Here is a 17,082-nt window from a genome sequence, read left to right on the forward strand (position 1 = left end):
GGAGGAGGGCGGTATACTAGCACACATATGCACAACACATACGGGTGTGTGTGTGTGTGTGTGTTTTACTCCTTTCACAGCTGTTTACATCTCTTTGACACGTCTGGCTGTTTCCATGGCAACGCCGGGATGTACCCCATAACTCGATGCGCCAACCACAGCTGGAGGTGGAACATGTGTGTGTGTCTGTGCACGTGTGTGTGATTAAGGACAGCAGGAAGCGTGAATTAAAGATAAATAGTTTATGTGATTCTCACGATTCCATTAAACTCTAATTATACGATGTCATCAAAAACCTCCTCCATCTTGTCTGTCCCCCTCCTCCATCTTGTCTGTTCCTCCATCTTGTCTGTCCCCTCCTCCATCTTTTCTTACATAATGCAGTGTGACACAAATGTGAAACTAGAATATTCCCCAAGGTCAGAGGTCAGAGGTTGAGGACGAGGTCATCCTCCAGCTACAACGAATCCTCTGGGCGTAGCAAAGCATTGTGGGTACAGAGTGAAGCCAGACAGCTGGCCAATCGGTGAGCAGGTAGCAGCAAACAGGAAGTGCGTCAGACTTAGTTTAGCCGTATAATCTACGTAGTAAAACATAAATATTTAGACATTAATACTAACCACATACTTAAAGACGTAGTGAGGCTAGTTTAAAAATGGTTCAGGTCGAGACTTGAAAGACATTTGATCACAGTATGGATTGGCATGGATGGATGTGTTAGCATGTAAGAATGTTTTAAACCCCTCGATGGTAGAGAACATGCCATTACGATGGTGCCGGCAACGGGCTCCGCCCAGCGAGGGACTCGAAGTACACACTAGAACTCCAGGGGGTCAAAGGTCATTGCTTGGTTTGTAATGACTAGTGTAGTTACTTCTGTTAATTAGCGCTAGCTTGCGTTAGCTGCAGGAGTGCTGTGGAGATTGAAGCAGTTTAAACCACCAAGAGTCCCTACTCTGGCCGTCAAATCAGAGACGCCCCAAGAGGGCTTGTCCACTCAGATGTTTGATTTACAGATCATCCTAGCTGCCCTCCGCGTCCACTGGTGATGATGTCACACATCAACTTCTCTCACCTGGGGGTAAAATCATACGGGAGGTGTTTAGTGTGTGTGTGTGTGTGCGTGTGCGTGTGCGTGTTTGTGTGCTTGTGCTTGTGCGTGTGCGTGTGCTTGTGCGTGTCAGACACTCCACAGAGAACCTGTCAGTCCACAGAATCCGTCCCAGAACCCAGAACAGACGTAAACCAGGAGAACCCTGCAGGGGGTCCAGGTTGAGGACCAGGACCTGGGGACGAGTGGCCCGCCTGGTGGGTTGCCTCGTTAAAAAGTCCTACTGGGTCCACATTGGTCCAGAGGGCCCAGGGGGTTCCGGGGGGGGTGGTCTCTGTGAGTTGCAGGTCTGGGTTCCGATCCGGCTCACAGAGGAAAGGAATATTCTGTGGAGGAGAACAGAGAAGAGGTCTGAGAGAGACGGAGAACATCGGTACCACTCTGCCTCGCGCCACCACAGCTCCCCTCTTCCTCCTCCTCCCCCTCCTCCTCCTCTCCCTCCTCTTCCTCCACTCCCTCCTCCTCCTCCCATCCCTCCTCTGTTTCCCCCTCCTCCTCCTCTCCCTCCTCCTCCCCCTCGACCTCTGCCTCTCCTCCCCCTCCTCCTCCTCCCCCTCCTCTGTTTCCCCCTCCTCCTCCCCCTCGACCTCCTCCCCCCCCCCCTCCTCTCCCCCTCCTCCAATCAGAAACACTGGAAGGAGGTCACAGGGATGTCTTGCAGGAGCTCATAGGCCATTTTTTCATCTCATGTTTTTTACTTCTATTTTGTGTGTGTGTGTGTGTGTGTGTGTGTGTGTGTGTGTGTGTGTGTGTGTGTGGTGTATCAGAGGGAGCCTGTTGCCTAGTAACCCCGGGATCCTGGCGTGAGGCCGGGCGCGTGGCAGAGAAACCTCTCACTGTGTGATGAGAAAGAGGAGGAGGAGGAGGAGGAGAGAGGAGGGGGAGGTGGGGGAGGAGGAGAGAGGAGAGAGTAGGAGGGGGAGGAGGAGAGAGGAGGAGGTGGGGGAGGAGGAGAGAGGAGGAGGAGGAGGAGAGAGTAGGAGGGGGAGGTGAAGGATATGTGAGCAGAAGTGAGGGGTCTGGGGGTCAGCGGATCTGGGGGTCCGAAGGTCTGGGGGTCTGGGGGGGTCAGGGGTCTGAGGGTTAGAGAGTTAGAGGGGTCGGTCAGAGGGGTCAGAGGGTCAGAGGGGTTGGTCAGAGGGGTCCGAGGGTCTGAGGGGTCAGAGGGGTCAGAGGGTTAGAGGGGTCGGTCAGAGGGGTCATAGGGTTAGAGGGGTCGGTCAGAGGGGTGAGAGAAGACTTGGGCATTGTACGGCCCCCGGGCCACATCCGGCCCTAACCGGCCCGCGTGAGGTCTGTGGGGAGTTCACAATCAAATGTAAATGATCGTATAAACAAATAAATAATAATTTGGAATACAACTGCACTGATTTTATTATGAAGACGACTTTTGTTGTTGCTTTTTTTGTGCGCGCGTATGCAGCTTCTTCTTCTCTGGTTGCAAGTCGCAACTAAAAATAAGTAGAAGAAGAACCCCGTCCACGAGTCAAGAACTGGCCACGAACTGAGCTCACAAGAGACTTTAGCGCTGACGTGAATGGGCTGCTATTCCTGAAAAATGTCAGCTAATTTGCTTTGTTTGTGGAGAACAGGTCGCCGTGTTAAAGGATTATAATTTGAATCGCCACTACAATACTAAACACGCAGAGAAATACGGAAACTTGACTGATGCAGATCGGGCACAGACATCTGAAGCTTTGCTAGCTAAACTGCAAAAGCAACAAGGCTGTTTTACCAAGCGTTGCACATCAGGGGATGCAGCAGCCAGGACCAGCTTTGTGATATCCCACAAAATCGCCCAAAAAAGTAAGCCATTTTCTGAGGGGGAAGGAGTGTTTGGTGGACTCTGCTGCGCTTTTATGCCCAGAGAAAAGTAGATCGGCCCAAAAAGGATCGACCTACCTTTCTCTGGTGAAATGTGAACAAACATTTTCAGTGATGAAGTTTAACAAATCAGGATGCAGATCTTCTATCACTGATGATCACCCGTCAGCTGTCCTGCGCATATCCACCTCAAACATTCAACCTGACTTCAGTGCACTTGTTCAAGCCAAGCACAGACTAGATTTCTCTCACTGAACAAGAAAAAAAGAACTGAAAAACAGCTAATGGAGTAGTAAAACTAAAAACAAAAAGATAATAACACTTTGTATAAAGTTAATTTATTGCTGTTCTGAAAAATAAATGGCAAAAACATGCACATTTTGATTAAAATTGCTTTGAGTATACTGTTCAATTAGTGACATGTTGTCATTTTGTACTATGTCTGCTTCAGTTTTTAATCTGAATAAAACACGTTGAAAATAGCTAATTCTGTAATTACGCTGCAAATGAAATGGTAATTGCACTTTATAAAGTTCATTCAAAGCTGTTCTTTGAAAAATTTAAAAAATGTTTTTTTCATATTCTTATCATAACATTTACTCCAGTCACAGCTTATCGAATACCCCTACATTTTACTGCTTTTTATAAAGAGATCAAATTAATATTGAGCTGAATTGAATTTAACCTATTGGTCCGGCCCTCCTCAACAGTCCCTGGTTCTAATGTGGCCCTTTGGGAAAATTAATTGCCCACCCCTGGGTCAGAGGGTCAGAGGATAAGAGGGGTTAGAGGGGTTAGAGGGGTTAGAGGGGTCAGAGGGGTCAGAGGGTCAGAGGGGTCAGAGGGGTCATCAGAGGGTCACAGGGGTGAGAGGGTTAGAGGGTCAGAGGGGTCAGAGGGGTCAGAGGGTCAGAGGATAAGAGGGGTCAGAGGGGTCAGAGGGTCAGAGGGGTCAGAGGGGTCATCAGAGGGTCACAGGGGTGAGAGGGTCAGAGGGGTCAGAGGGTCAGAGGGGTCAGAGGGGTCAGAGGGTCAGAGGGGTCAGAGGGTCAGAGGGGTCAGAGGGGTCGGTCAGAGGGGTCAGAGGGTTAGAGGGTCTGGGTCTCTGCAGGCGGTGGAGGTGGGGTACCTGACTTGCAGACGGCTCCGTCTGCAGGACAGGTGTAGTCGCTGGTGGACAACAGGAAGCAGCCCCCCGCCCCCAGGCGGTCCTGGTCCCTGGAACGCCTCATGGCGTCGCTCTCCCCCGGGGACCGGCTCCCCTCGCTGCCCCCGCTGGGGGCCGCTGACTCGACTGCAGGGGATGACACCGAGAAAATGACCAATAGGAAGCTAGCAAAGACAATCACATGGCTGGACCACAGTCGACCGGGTCAGACCTGGACAACAGTAGACCGGGTCAGACCTGGACCACAGTAGACCGGGTCAGACCTGGACCACAGTAGACCGGGTCAGACCTGGACCACAGTAGACCGGGTCAGACCTGGACCACAGTAGACCGGGTCAGACCTGGACCACAGGCGACCGGGTCAGACCTGGACCACAGTAGACCGGGTCAGACCTGGACCAGACCTCCCCATCTATCAGCTGGTACCTGAGCGTCTCCGCTGTGGGCCCCTGGGGAGGGGGCACAGGGGGGTCTGGCTGCAGGCTGGGGACCCGGTGTGGGCCTGGCTGCAGCTGGGGGACCCGGACTGGACCTGAGGGATGTGCTTCTTCCTCTTCCTGGGCAGCTTCTGCTTGGCCATGGCCAGGGAGTAGTACATGCCAAAGTTGTTGACGATGACGGGCACGGGCATGGCGATGGTGAGCACCCCCGCCAGCGCGCACAGAGCCCCCACCAGCATGCCGGACCAGGTCTGGGGGTACATGTCGCCGTAGCCCAGCGTGGTCATGGTGACCACGGCCCACCAGAAGCCGATGGGGATGTTCTTGAACATGGTGTGGTGGTGGGCGGTGGGGTCGTCGGGGTCGGCGCCCAGCCTCTCGGCGTAGTAGATCATGGTGGCGAAGATGAGCACGCCCAGCGCCAGGAAGATGACCAGCAGCAGGAACTCGTTGACGCTGGCCCGCAGCGTGTGGCCCAGGACGCGCAGGCCCACGAAGTGGCGCGTCAGCTTGAAGATCCGCAGGATGCGCACGAAGCGCACCACGCGCAGGAAGCCCAGCGCGTCGGTGGCGGCCTGGGAGGACAGGCCGCTCAGGCCCAGCTCCAGGTAGAAGGGCAGGATGGCCGCCAGGTCGATGAGGTTCAGCGCGCTCCTGAAGAAGTCCCTCTTGCGGGGGCTGAAGGTCACGCGCACCAGGAACTCGAAGGTGAACCACAGCACGCACACGCCCTCCACGTAGGTGAGCGCCGGGTCGGTGAGGACCTCGTACTGGGGCGCCGGGGCCGGCAGGCTAACGTCCCTCTGGGGGTCCGTCTTCAGGACCACCGTGTTGAAGGCCTCGTGGGTCTCCAGGCAGAAGGTGGTGATGGAGACCAGGATGAAGAAGAGGGACGCGAAGGCCACGAACTGGGGGAGGAAGAGGAGGAAGAGGAGGAAGAGCTTCAGACGACACAACAGAGAAACTTTGTGAATAAAGAAATGATGCTATATATACTGTAAAAGTAGAACTAGGGCAGGAGACAGGACCGAGGAGGGGGCCGGGGGGGAGATGTGTGAGAGGAGTGATCACGGCGGTTGAACACCCAGGGGACGACGGCTCGCTGTGTGATCCCAGCCGCGTCCAGAGACTCAGCAGCATAATTAACTTCACTATCAATTAACTCATCAGGAGGCTCCAGAGAGACTCTGTTAACCACCGAGGCCTCAGACAGGAGGACTCTCCTTCACGCCGCAGACAGACACCATTGAGATGAGTCCCTGGTGCTGTCACACCGTCTGTCACCTGGACATCTGAGGCCGTGTTTCAGCAGCCCGGTGTGTGAAGCTGCTTTGTGCTGCTGTCGGCCAGCCGTGGGTTAGGGGGGGGGGGGGGGACTATATTTAGAGTAGAACCTTCTGGAGGACACCTTGTAGTTTCACATCAAGACACAAGATGAGTGGACCTGGTGGATGTGCTGTGGTCCTTGTGTCTGTCTGTGCTCCTTGTGTCTGTGGTCCTTGTGTCTGTGTTCCTTGTGTCTGTCTGTGCTCCTTGTGTCTGTGGTCCTTGTGTCTGTGGTCCTTGTGTCTGTGGTCCTTGTGTCTGTGGTCCTTGTGTCTGTGCTGTGGTCCTTGTGTCTGTGATGTGGTCCTTGTGTCTGTGCTGTGGTCTTTGTGTCTGTGATGTGGTCCTTGTGTCTGTCTGTGCTCCTTGTGTGTCTGTCTGTGGTCCTTGTGTCTGTCTGTGCTCCTTGTGTCTGTTGTCCTAGGGTCTGTGGTCCTTGTGTCTGTCTGTGGTCCTTGTGTCTGTCTGTGGTCCTGGTTTCGGTCTGAGGTGAATGAGGACGGAGGCTGGCTGCTCCGATTGTGTTCTGGGTCAGAGCCGCCCTCCCTCCCTCCCTCCCTCCCTCCAAGGTCTCCATGGAAACGCCACCTCTCTTTCTTTTTAAAGAAACCAAGATTTGTGAGAGGGACAGGGAGGGAGGGAGAACTACCTCCCTCCCTCCCTCCCACCCTCCTCCTCTTCATTCGAAAACCAAAAGAATAAAGAGAGAATACAGCCTTCCAGTCACACGGTCACAAACACACACACAGGCACGCATGTGGGCCCATTTGCACACACTGATGACAACCACAAAAACACTGATACACACGCATGCGCGCCCTCCCAGACACACACTCAAACAAAGCAGCAGCATCTTCCACCTCAACATGGTCTGGCCCCGCCCCCCTGGCCCCACCCACTGGCCCCCCCACTGAAGTTAGGCGACAGCTGATTCCGGGGAACCCTCCTGAACCCCATCACCATTGGCAACCAGCCAGCAGCAGGCTATATATAGAACGGGAGAAACTTCACGACTTCCTCATGACTTTAAGACAACACGATCCATATCAGGAGAAAGACTGAGCCATCATGAATCAACAAGTCCATGCAGAGCTCCTCCTTCTACCAACTAACTTCTCCACACACACACACACACACACACACACACACACACACACACACACACACACACACACACACACACACACACACACACACACACACACACACACACACACACACACACAGCAACACATTGACCGTGTGTGTGTGTAAGAGATAGGGAGGTCCCGGTGAGGGGTTGCCATGGCTACGGCTGTCTAAATCCAATGCATCTCCATTTCCTGTCCCAAAAGGAAGTGAGAACATCTTGTAAACCGTCTTCGGCCCGCAGGCAGAGCTTATCAGGTGATGGAGGTGTTATGGACCTATTGCTGGATGTTGGTCTCCATGGTGACGAGCTATGGCTGCATGCGACACATCTCACCTGAGATGTCTCTCACCTGAGATGTCGCTCACCTGAGATGTCGCTCACCTGCCTCTCACCTGAGGGGTCTCACCTGATGTCTCAGTCTTTCAACTGAGATGTCTCTCACCTGAAAGGTCTCTCACCTGGTATCTCAGGTGAGAGGTCTCTCACCTGGTCTCTCCCCTGAAAGGTCTCTCTGAGAGGTCTCTCACCTGGTATCTTCACCAAACTCTAAATAAACTTTGATAGATAATATATCATAAATAAGATACATTCATACCATAGTGACATCCAAGAAAGATTCAAGATTACTTGATTTGAAATGCCTTGGACATAAAGACTGCCACGCCGAAATGTGTCTATCGTCTCCTCACAGTAATAATTCTGCTAGTAATACATCATAGTAATGCAACATACCGGCTGCAAACTCCTGTCTGTCTGTCTGCTGGCGTTAACCTTTGCGTGCGTGCGTGCGTGTGTGTGGGTGCGTGCGTATGTGAGTGCCTATGCGTGAACACGTGCGCATGCACAGCAACCCTTTCCACTATATCAAAGCATTGATGCAAACTATTCCTGGCATCTGCCCCTCGACGACCTTTGAACCGAAATTCAAGTCTTTGATGGGGTCATCGTAGAAGTGCAGAACATCAGAACATTGAAATAATAAACGCTAAAAAATATACTTGTGTCTTCTATGTAATGTTTGATGGTCTAAAATTGTGTGTGTGTGTGTGTGTGTGTGTGTGTGTGTGTGTGTGTGTGTGTGTGTGTGTGTGTGTGTGTGTGTGTGTGTGTGTGTGTGTGTGTGTGTGCATGTGTCTTCTTCAACAGGATGAAAGTCATGTGACAGTGGAGTCTATTCTGAGGTATTAATGATGTTATTTATTTTTAGATGACTCCTGTCATCTGCTCAGGTGAAGCCCCCCCCCCCCCCCCCACCCCCCCCCCCCCCCCCCACCCCCCCCCCCCCCCCCAGTGGTTTAACGCACAATGGAAAACAGATTTAGAATGCAGAGCCGCCAAAAATAACATCTCTACAAATACTTTCGCCACAAACACATCTCTATTTATTTATCTATTTATTTAAGGCAGAATTGCAGTGTGGTATCAGAATGTCCATGAATTTGTCCACCAGGTCCCCAGAACGGCTGAGCCTAGGGCTGGGTGGTTGGCATAAAAATAAAAACTCTGATTATTTCAAACTATACCCGATTATCACTTTTAATCGTTTTTTTTCTCTTAGAAATGGACTATAAATGACAAATATATATTTTTTTTATAACCATGAACAAAAGCAAAGTAAATAAAGTGGGGCAGGGCAAATTCAGCAACATTTTTACGGCTTGGTAGCTTGTATTTGGGGTCGAGTGTGTGAAGCATTCGGATGACTCCCTTGTCATAGAGAAGGAAAGACAGGGGGGAGAGGATGAGACATGGTTGAGAGAGGAGCCATAGGGTGAGTCTCTCTCTCTCTCTCTCTCTCTCTCTCTCTCTCTCTCTCTCTCTCTCTCTCTCTCTCTCTCTCTCTCTCTCTCTCTCTCTCTCTCTCTCTCTCTCTCTCTCTCTCTCTCTCTCTCTCTCTCTCTCTCTCTCTCTCTCTCTCTCTGAGGTAATAACCACTTTTAGGGTAGAATCAAAACAAATATAATCAGTAACCACTGCGATATATATATATATAGCAGTGTCTTCTAAGGTGTGTGTGTGTGTGTGTGTGTGTGTGTGTGTGTGTGTGTGTGTGTGTGTGTGTGTGTGTGTGTGTGTGTGTGTGTGTGTGTTTTTGTGTGTGTGTGTGGTTACAATGCAAGCTAAAAGGAAGCGATGGAGAGATGGCAGGGATGGTCTCCTAGCAACAAGCTAAAAGGATTAAAGACAGCGCTGCGTGGCCACGCCCCCTCGCCCCGGTTCTGGAAAAAAATCCTGGTGGAGTTGGCCAACAATCAACACTGGTACCAGTGTCTATAACTGGTACCAGTGTTTATAACTGGTACCAGTGTTCATAACTGGTACCAGTGTTCATAACTTGGTACCAGTGTCTATAACTGGTACCAGTGTTTATAACTGGTGCCAGTGTTCATAACTGGTACCAGTGTTCATAACTTGGTACCAGTGTTTATAACTGGTGCCCGTGTTTATAACTGGTACCAGTGTTTATAACGGGTACCAGTCAAAATTCACTAAGAAGTCGAGGCACAATGGGGTCACCACGGGGTCACCACGGGGTCACCCTGCGCCATGCTCCGGGCCCCCAGACCAATCATGGAGGTCAGAGTCCTCCCAGTGCCCCCAATCTTCCCAGGATTCAGAGTATATATTGTTATTATTATTATTACATTATCATACTGTGATGTGTTTCTGAGACCTGGGAGGTGAGGAGTGGAGACCGCCCTCTGCGAGGTGGACCTCATTAGCTAATGAGAGACACCACCCACACACCAACCACACACACAACCCCACTATCAGCCTCCACCTGGTCCTGGGTCTATGAGGTTTAGGAGCGCGCCGTCTAAATAAACTCAACGTAATGGCTTCAGTGTGCCACAAAGCAGGAGATCAATAGATCAGTATTAATAGTCTTTTGGTTTTACAGCGCGTTGTGTTTCTGCTATTTTGGGATGTAATAAGAAGTTGCTGTGTGAGAGACACACACACTCACAGTTGTTCTCATCCTCAGTTTGAATCAAGGTGCTTAACCACTGTAATTAATGGATGATGGACCCCGGCCCCTGACTCTACTCTTTAACCTGTGGCAGTCATCCTACGACCCGATAACCCCTGAACCAGTAGTCTGCTGGCTTAGACCCTGACCTCTCTGAACCAGTACAGTCTTCTGGTTTACACTGACCCCTCTGAACCAGAACAGTCTGCTGGTTTACACTCTGATCCCTCTGAACCAGTACAGTCTGCTGGTTTAGACCCTGATCCCTCTGAACCAGTACAGTCTGCTGGTTTAGACCCTGACCCCTCATAATGACTACAGTCTGCTGGTTTAGACCCTGATCCCACTGAACCAGTACAGTCTGCTGGTTTAGACCCTGACCCCTCTGAACCAGTACAGTCTTCTGGTTTAAAACCCATCCGCGCATCACGTAGACCACGTGGAGGACGCAGGACGTCAACATTGAAAGGTCAAAGATCTGATTGAACGGGTTCATCAACACACACCTTCTCATCACTAACCCCAGTATGGCAGCGAACCCGGCGCTGTTCCCTTTAACTTCACCGCTGACAGTTCTAACTTCTAATTGTGAGCACGTGGGTTCTTACCCGAGCGGCCCGCGAGGAGTACGGGTCATCGAAGAGGTTCCAGACCGCCGGCCGCCACCTCCTCCACAGGCCGGCCACCCCGCCGTGCAGCCCAGCCGGGTCCTGGAGCCCCAACCGGCCCGCCTCGTCGTCCTCCCCGGGGTCCACCGTGGTCAGCTGGAACGCGTCCAGCGCCTCCTCGGCGTCGCGGTGCTGGCGGTAGGTCATCCAGCAGCACGGCTCCACGTCCATCTCGTCCACCCCCCAGAAAGCCAGCTCCTCCTCGAACAGCGGCCCGCACACGTCGGCAGGGCAGTGCAGCCTCCCGGTGCGGTAGTAGTTGAGGACGTGGGTGAACACCCCCGGGTGGCGGTCGAAGAAGTACTCGTCGGTGGCGGGCTCGTGCTCCAGGAAGCTGGGAACCCGCTGCAGCTGCTCGTTTAGCAGCGATTCGAGGTCCGGGTCCAGGTCAGGGTCAGGGTCCGATGCCAGCAGTGCCAGGCGGGTCCCGGGGAGGGTCTTCAGGGTGGACCGGTAGGTCTCGTGGCGCGTGCCGCCGACGTTGAGGACGATCCTCTGGTGGTCCTCAAACTGAACCATTGCTCCGGACCGGACATGACGCGGTGGGCCACCACGCGCCGGGTCCCGTCACGGCGCCGACCTCTGGACCTCCGACCTCTGACCCTGCCAGTGGGCGGGGGGGGGGGGGGGGGGGGGGGTCGGGGTTTGAGGGTGAGTGGATAATCCGGGAGCGCGTGGCGTCAGTTGCGCGCCAACCCGCTCAGTCCGCGCGCTCACCTCGTGCCAGACCAGACAGGTGAGCTCGCGGGCGCTTCGCTCGTCTCGCGGAAAGTCACCTGTCCTCCGGCCTCGCTCCCTTTCCTCGGCTCGCGGACGGTCACCTGTTCTGCCGCCTCGCGCCCTTTCCTCGGCGTCGCTTCGTGAATGCTCCTTCACCTGCTCGAAGGCGATACTTACGTGCGCGCGCGCAAGTCTCTCCTCACAGCAGGGATTCAATTTAATATGTAGCCTATCTATTCCTATATCAGGTCCTCGCGCGCTCTTGGTAATTCGTGATCCTCGAAGCTCCGCCGCCACTTTTTCCTACTTGTTTGGAGAACGTCTGGTGCAACAGGTCGCGCCCCCATACCCGTGCGCTCTGTGGTTACGCCCCCGAGTTGGTGAGTTGCAGTCTGTTAACTGGGGTAGTGAGTTCACTTAGGTAGTTAGTTAGCGTAGTTTATAATCCCGAAACGAGACCAGTCCTCTGCGCGTGTTTCAGTGGGTGTGGCGGCTTGCAGAACACGCGCTTCTCCTGCGCGTCTGCGCGAGGGGACGCAGCCACCGTCTCCAGAGGAACAGGAACCCTCGCGTGTCTTCGTGTTTATATAACTTAAAGTTTAACAACCGAATCGTGAGATGTCGCGAGGTTTAAGATTCAAGGTTTAGATATATTCATGTTTTACGCATAATTTTTCTCTTAAACACGTACACCTCCAAAAAAGCAGTTTTTGGAACGAGCCTAAAGAACTTTTTTAGGTTAATCACTAAATGTTGTATTCCAGAATATCATTATTTGACCTGACATTCAGCAGTGTGATTAAGACCAGCGCTGTGGAGTCTTCTTATGGAGGTTAATTGTGAACCTTCATCAATCACATGATCTGGGACATTACCCAGGAGAGACCAGGCTCTGGACACACACACACACACACACACACACACACACACACACACACACACACACACACACACACACACACACACACACACACACACACACACACACACACACACACACACACACACACACAGAGGGGGGGGGGGGGCATGGCGTGCACGGTTGCTATGCCGACCCGTTGGAGACGTGTCCAAGGTTTTCTTCAGTGTTAGACCTCTGCTCCATCTGAGCAGAGACCTCCACAATGTTCTGCTTAACGTTCTGCTGGGTCTGGCAGCACGAGGTATTCACAGAGACTCTATAAGGACTGGAGTAGTCCCTATAAGGACTGGAGTAGACTCTTATCAGTAGACTCAGTCGTAAATTCTATCAACAGCCTATTCACTATCAGGAATAGACTATAGCAGAAGTAGACTATCAGACTCATAATTTCTAATCATTTAAGCATGTGTAAAGTAGCACAACTTGGATCAATTCAGACAGTAACCATCACCCACTATCCGTTTATTTTGTAGGAGTCAGTCACACTGACTTCACACACAAATCACATCTGGCACGAAAGATATAAATTAAGAGTGATAGAGACAGATCCATCAAGGATTGAAGCATGGCAACTGTAATGGAAGAATATCGCAAATGCTCATAAAATTCCTCAAGGGGTTTGTGTTCATAACTTTCAGACTGAAAGCAAATTAATCTGAATGTCAGCTCAGGAGTGAATGAAACTAAAAGAGAATAAAGAACTGCAAGCTGCTAGCTTGGTCCGGAAGAAATTAAAATAAGAACACGTCTGGCTTTGTGGAACAACTTGGCAGTAGCTTTCTTTGGCAAAGAGCGCCATCTAGTGTACCGCTACTGAAATAACAACAAAAACACAAATAAATACACATGCAAACACACTCGAAAATAACTTACAACAAATAATTTCGATAGCAACCACATAAACAAAGGAGTTAGTGGATATGATAGTAGCCTGAAGGTTAGGCTGGAGCCAGGCACGATTGAAGCAGAACACGTCTTCAAAGTCAAACACAGGATGTTCTAGATTATTATCGTCATACTTTTGACACTTCAAAATAAGGGCGGTCAGCAGTAATGATAATGTATGTAATATATGATAATAACAACGATGTGACCACATTCTGTGAGGGTCAGGAGTCTCAGAGTACTAAAGTATAAACGTCACGTTGTCCTGTCAACCGGATTTTCTGTTCTAAACAACCTAAACGAGAGATGGCGTTTTCCATTGCTTCCATGTGTTGTTTCTTTCAAAATGAAAATAAATCACTTTGAAGAGGTGAAAATCACTACCAATCGAAACATGTCGAGGCGTTCATGTATTCCCCTTGGGTACTAAAAGGAAAAGTTTGTTAACGTTAGTTTATTATTATTCTTTTTATATGAAGACAATCTATTCTCAATATTACTTACATCATTGGTTAATCAAACTCGCAAATCAATTCGCAAAAAAATCGTTCCTTTTCTATAAAACGTTCATGTGGCATAGGATTTCCCCCTGTTCATTTGGTTTGCGTAGAACCGAAAATCGGTTGCTATGGAAACGTGACGCACTCTATTGTGGCCGGGGGTGCCGGCGCCGCACAGAGGCAGAGAGTTCCTCACAGACAGGAAGTTCCTCAAAGACGTTCTCCACACCCCTCTCCAGAGGAACCTGGAGAGTGGTTGGAGCCTCCTCCTCCTCCTCCTCCTCCTCCTCTCCTCTCTCCTCCTCCTCCATGTCCTCCTCTACTCGTCCTCTTCTGTTCTGCTCCTCCTCTTCCTGAAGCTCCGGCTCCACCCCCAAAAAGTCTTCGGCCTGCCCTTGGCCAATCAGCTCTTCGCCTGTGGGCGTGGCCTCTTCTGAGGGCGTGGCCCCTTCAGAGGGGGTGGCCTCTTCTGAGGGCGTGGCCTCACGAGCTGCCAGCGACTCGATGAGCTTGTCAAGGTTGCCCTGACTGGTCCCCTCTGAACAGGAAACAGGAACTACATCATCACCTGCTTAGAGCAACACACCAGGTCACTAATCTACCATACCAACACACCTAGTCCTGTGCACTAGCATAACAACACACGAGTCATGTGCAACAGCATGGGGGATGTGGTCAGGCCTACGTTGTGACAGTCGTGTTTGCGGGTCGGGTTAGCTGTCGTGCTAGCGGGTCGTGTTAGCAGGTCAATCTAGGCTAACCTGGGGAGCCGCTGGCCGGACACTCCATGCCCCTCTTCTTCATCAGGGAGCGGATCGTCTGCAGCTGAGACATGATCTCATTCTTCTGCTCCTGAGCCACCGACTTAACACTGCACACACACACACACACACACACACACACACACACACACACACACACACACACACACACACACACACACACACACACACACACACACACACACACACACACACACACACACACACACACACACACACACACACGTTACAGAGAGAGAGGTTGCACAGAGAGAGGAGAGTGAGTAAGAAAGAGAGCGACCTCACCAGTTGGTCAGGGGGTCCAGCTGTCCCAGGATGGAGTTCAGCATCTTCTCTGTTTGGGCCAGTCGCTGCTCCAGCTCGTTCAGCTGCTTCTCTGTAGTGACACCCGACATCACACCATCATGACAACACGCTATCATGACATCACACTGTAGCATGACATCAGACTAGCATGACAACACCCCTGTAGCATGACATCACCCCTGTAGCATGACATCACCCCTGTAGCATGACATCACCATGTAGCATGACATCACCATGTAGCATTACATTTACACGCTTTTATCCAACGCGACTGACAATGAGTACATTTGTCAGAAGAAGGTGAAACAACAATATATCACTGTCGGTACAGTAAGGATCTTCATAAAACGAAGTTCCAAGCGCTTCCAATAGCTAGTTTAACCCATTCCCCGTACAAAACAAAGATAGCTAGGATAAAATGCTGCATGATGCTAAGTACGATTTTTAAGTGCCAGGACGTACAACATACAATAAATGTGTACATTTAGAGCGAGGACATACAACATACAATAAGTGCGTACATTGAGTGCCAGGATATACAACATACAATAACTGCGTGAGAGAGGTGTGGGGGGGGGGGGGGGGGGGGGGGGGAGGGAGGAGCCTATGCAGAGTCCAGGTGTAACTTGAACAAGAGAGTAGCATGACATCAACCCCTCTAGTGCAGCGAAACTGGGAGCTGTTGATTTAACATCTCTATGCAAACACGCACCGCCACCACACAACCCTCCCGCCGGCAAACACACCTGTTCATACACACACACACACCTGTTCATTCACCCACCCCCACACACACACACACACACACACACACACACACACCCACCTGCCTCCGCTGACTTGCGGGCTCCCTTCTCCACCTTGTCCTGGTCGGTCTGGGACTGGTCCGCCGCTTTCATCTGTAATGGGACGTCCCACCGTTAGACCCCCTCTAGGTGAACCCACCCCCCCCCCCCCCCCCCCCCCCCCCCCCCCCCCGACCCTGAGCAGATATTGAATTCTGACCTTGAGGAACTTGTAGGCGGCGAACACGCCTACACCTATGGCGTACAGTGGCATCAGGGTGAAGACGTAGCCCTTGTTGCTGCTGCCTTTGTACTTGTCGCTCTTCATCTCCTGCTCCATCATCACCTTCATCTGCTGCAGGTTCTCCGTGGTCTGGGCGCCAGCCTGACCCCTGACCCCCCCGCTTGGCCTGGCTGTGTCACACAGGTAAATGGGCCGTATTTATATGGCCTTTTTTTTAACCAGTGGCCACTCAAAGCGCTTCACCGTACCATTCTGCCTAACATTCACCCATTCGTGCACACATTCACCCACCAACTGTTAGCGGTGTCAGCCTCACAAGGCGAAAGCCAGCTCGCCGGGTGCAGTCAGGGTGAGGAGGCCTGCTCAGGGACACCTCGACACTCAAACTAGCAAACTTGCGGTTACCAGTCACTCAATACACCAGGGGGTCACACTTGCTTTGAGTGTTTGTCTATTTTCTTTCACTGCTTTAACATGTCAGAATTAAACCCTTAAACATGCAAACGAAGCTGTCCATAAATCAATGCGACTCTGGGCTGGATGTAGAGACTGGCCGAGACCAGGTGTTAGTATTTGTATTATTTATGCATTGCCACATGCAGGGTGGTTGAGCGACCTGGCTGGTTAAGGGATTTGCATCCTTCACCGAAAACAGACAGAGGATCCAGCGGCGGGCTATCCCACTGAGGCCCACCCCAGACCTGCTTCCATGGGGGGTCAGGAGGCACTGAGGCCCATCCCAGACCCCCTCCAAGGGGTGTCAGGGGGGCTTAACGTACCTTTTCTGTGATACCGGGGGTCGAAGCCCCGGGTCTCCGTCCCCGCGGGGCCCGACCCGACCCCCAGCATCCTCGGCAGGACGACAACCGAGAAGAGCACCACCGTGAAGGCGACTACCACCTGCTGCGACGAAGACCACACCATCCTTTTCCTCCACACGGACGCTGCAAGAGGAACTCGAGTAGAACCGTCGCTGGCCTCCGGACCAACGGACCGAGTCGTTCGTGGAGCGGTGGTCAAGTTCTCCTAACTCAAACTGAATGGTCTTCTCTCTTTAGCATCCAGCTCCAGTTCCTGATAAAAACACTGACAGCAGCTGTTGTCCCTCGGAGCGAGGTCTTCCTCTCCGTGTTTACCAGAGCCTCCCGGTACAGGGACCACAGCGCCCCTACCGGTACTGTGACCACAGTACCCCTCCCTACCGGCGATCCCACAGGCCATTCCTTATTTATATTCTTATTTTACCATTATTAGTAATACTGCCATGGGCTAGAGGGCTAGAACAGGCTCATGCAACG

At 51.8% G+C, this 17,082-nt stretch overlaps 2 protein-coding genes across 2 annotated transcripts; both read right to left on the minus strand.

Moving 5' to 3' along the window:
- Positions 1 to 208: 208 nt before the first annotated feature.
- On the minus strand, positions 209 to 11,183 carry kcnc2 (potassium voltage-gated channel, Shaw-related subfamily, member 2). The gene is made up of 4 exons (XM_056589248.1): positions 10,581 to 11,183; positions 4,530 to 5,451; positions 4,065 to 4,229; positions 209 to 1,437 (listed from the first exon to the last, which is right to left on the minus strand). Exons 1-4 carry the CDS (start codon positions 11,157 to 11,159, stop codon positions 1,418 to 1,420), a joined length of 1,686 nt encoding a protein of 561 aa, XP_056445223.1. The 5' UTR covers positions 11,160 to 11,183; the 3' UTR covers positions 209 to 1,417.
- A 1,512-nt stretch (positions 11,184 to 12,695) lies between these two features.
- ccdc107 (coiled-coil domain containing 107) lies at positions 12,696 to 16,904 on the minus strand. The gene is made up of 6 exons (XM_056589249.1): positions 16,564 to 16,904; positions 15,761 to 15,954; positions 15,582 to 15,654; positions 14,735 to 14,825; positions 14,429 to 14,538; positions 12,696 to 14,205 (listed from the first exon to the last, which is right to left on the minus strand). Exons 1-6 carry the CDS (start codon positions 16,706 to 16,708, stop codon positions 13,814 to 13,816), a joined length of 1,005 nt encoding a protein of 334 aa, XP_056445224.1. The 5' UTR covers positions 16,709 to 16,904; the 3' UTR covers positions 12,696 to 13,813.
- Between the last annotated feature and the right edge of the window lie 178 nt (positions 16,905 to 17,082).

The sequence above is a fragment of the Gadus chalcogrammus genome, chromosome 4 (genome assembly GCF_026213295.1).
Source record: "Gadus chalcogrammus isolate NIFS_2021 chromosome 4, NIFS_Gcha_1.0, whole genome shotgun sequence".
NCBI lineage: Eukaryota > Metazoa > Chordata > Actinopteri > Gadiformes > Gadidae > Gadus > Gadus chalcogrammus.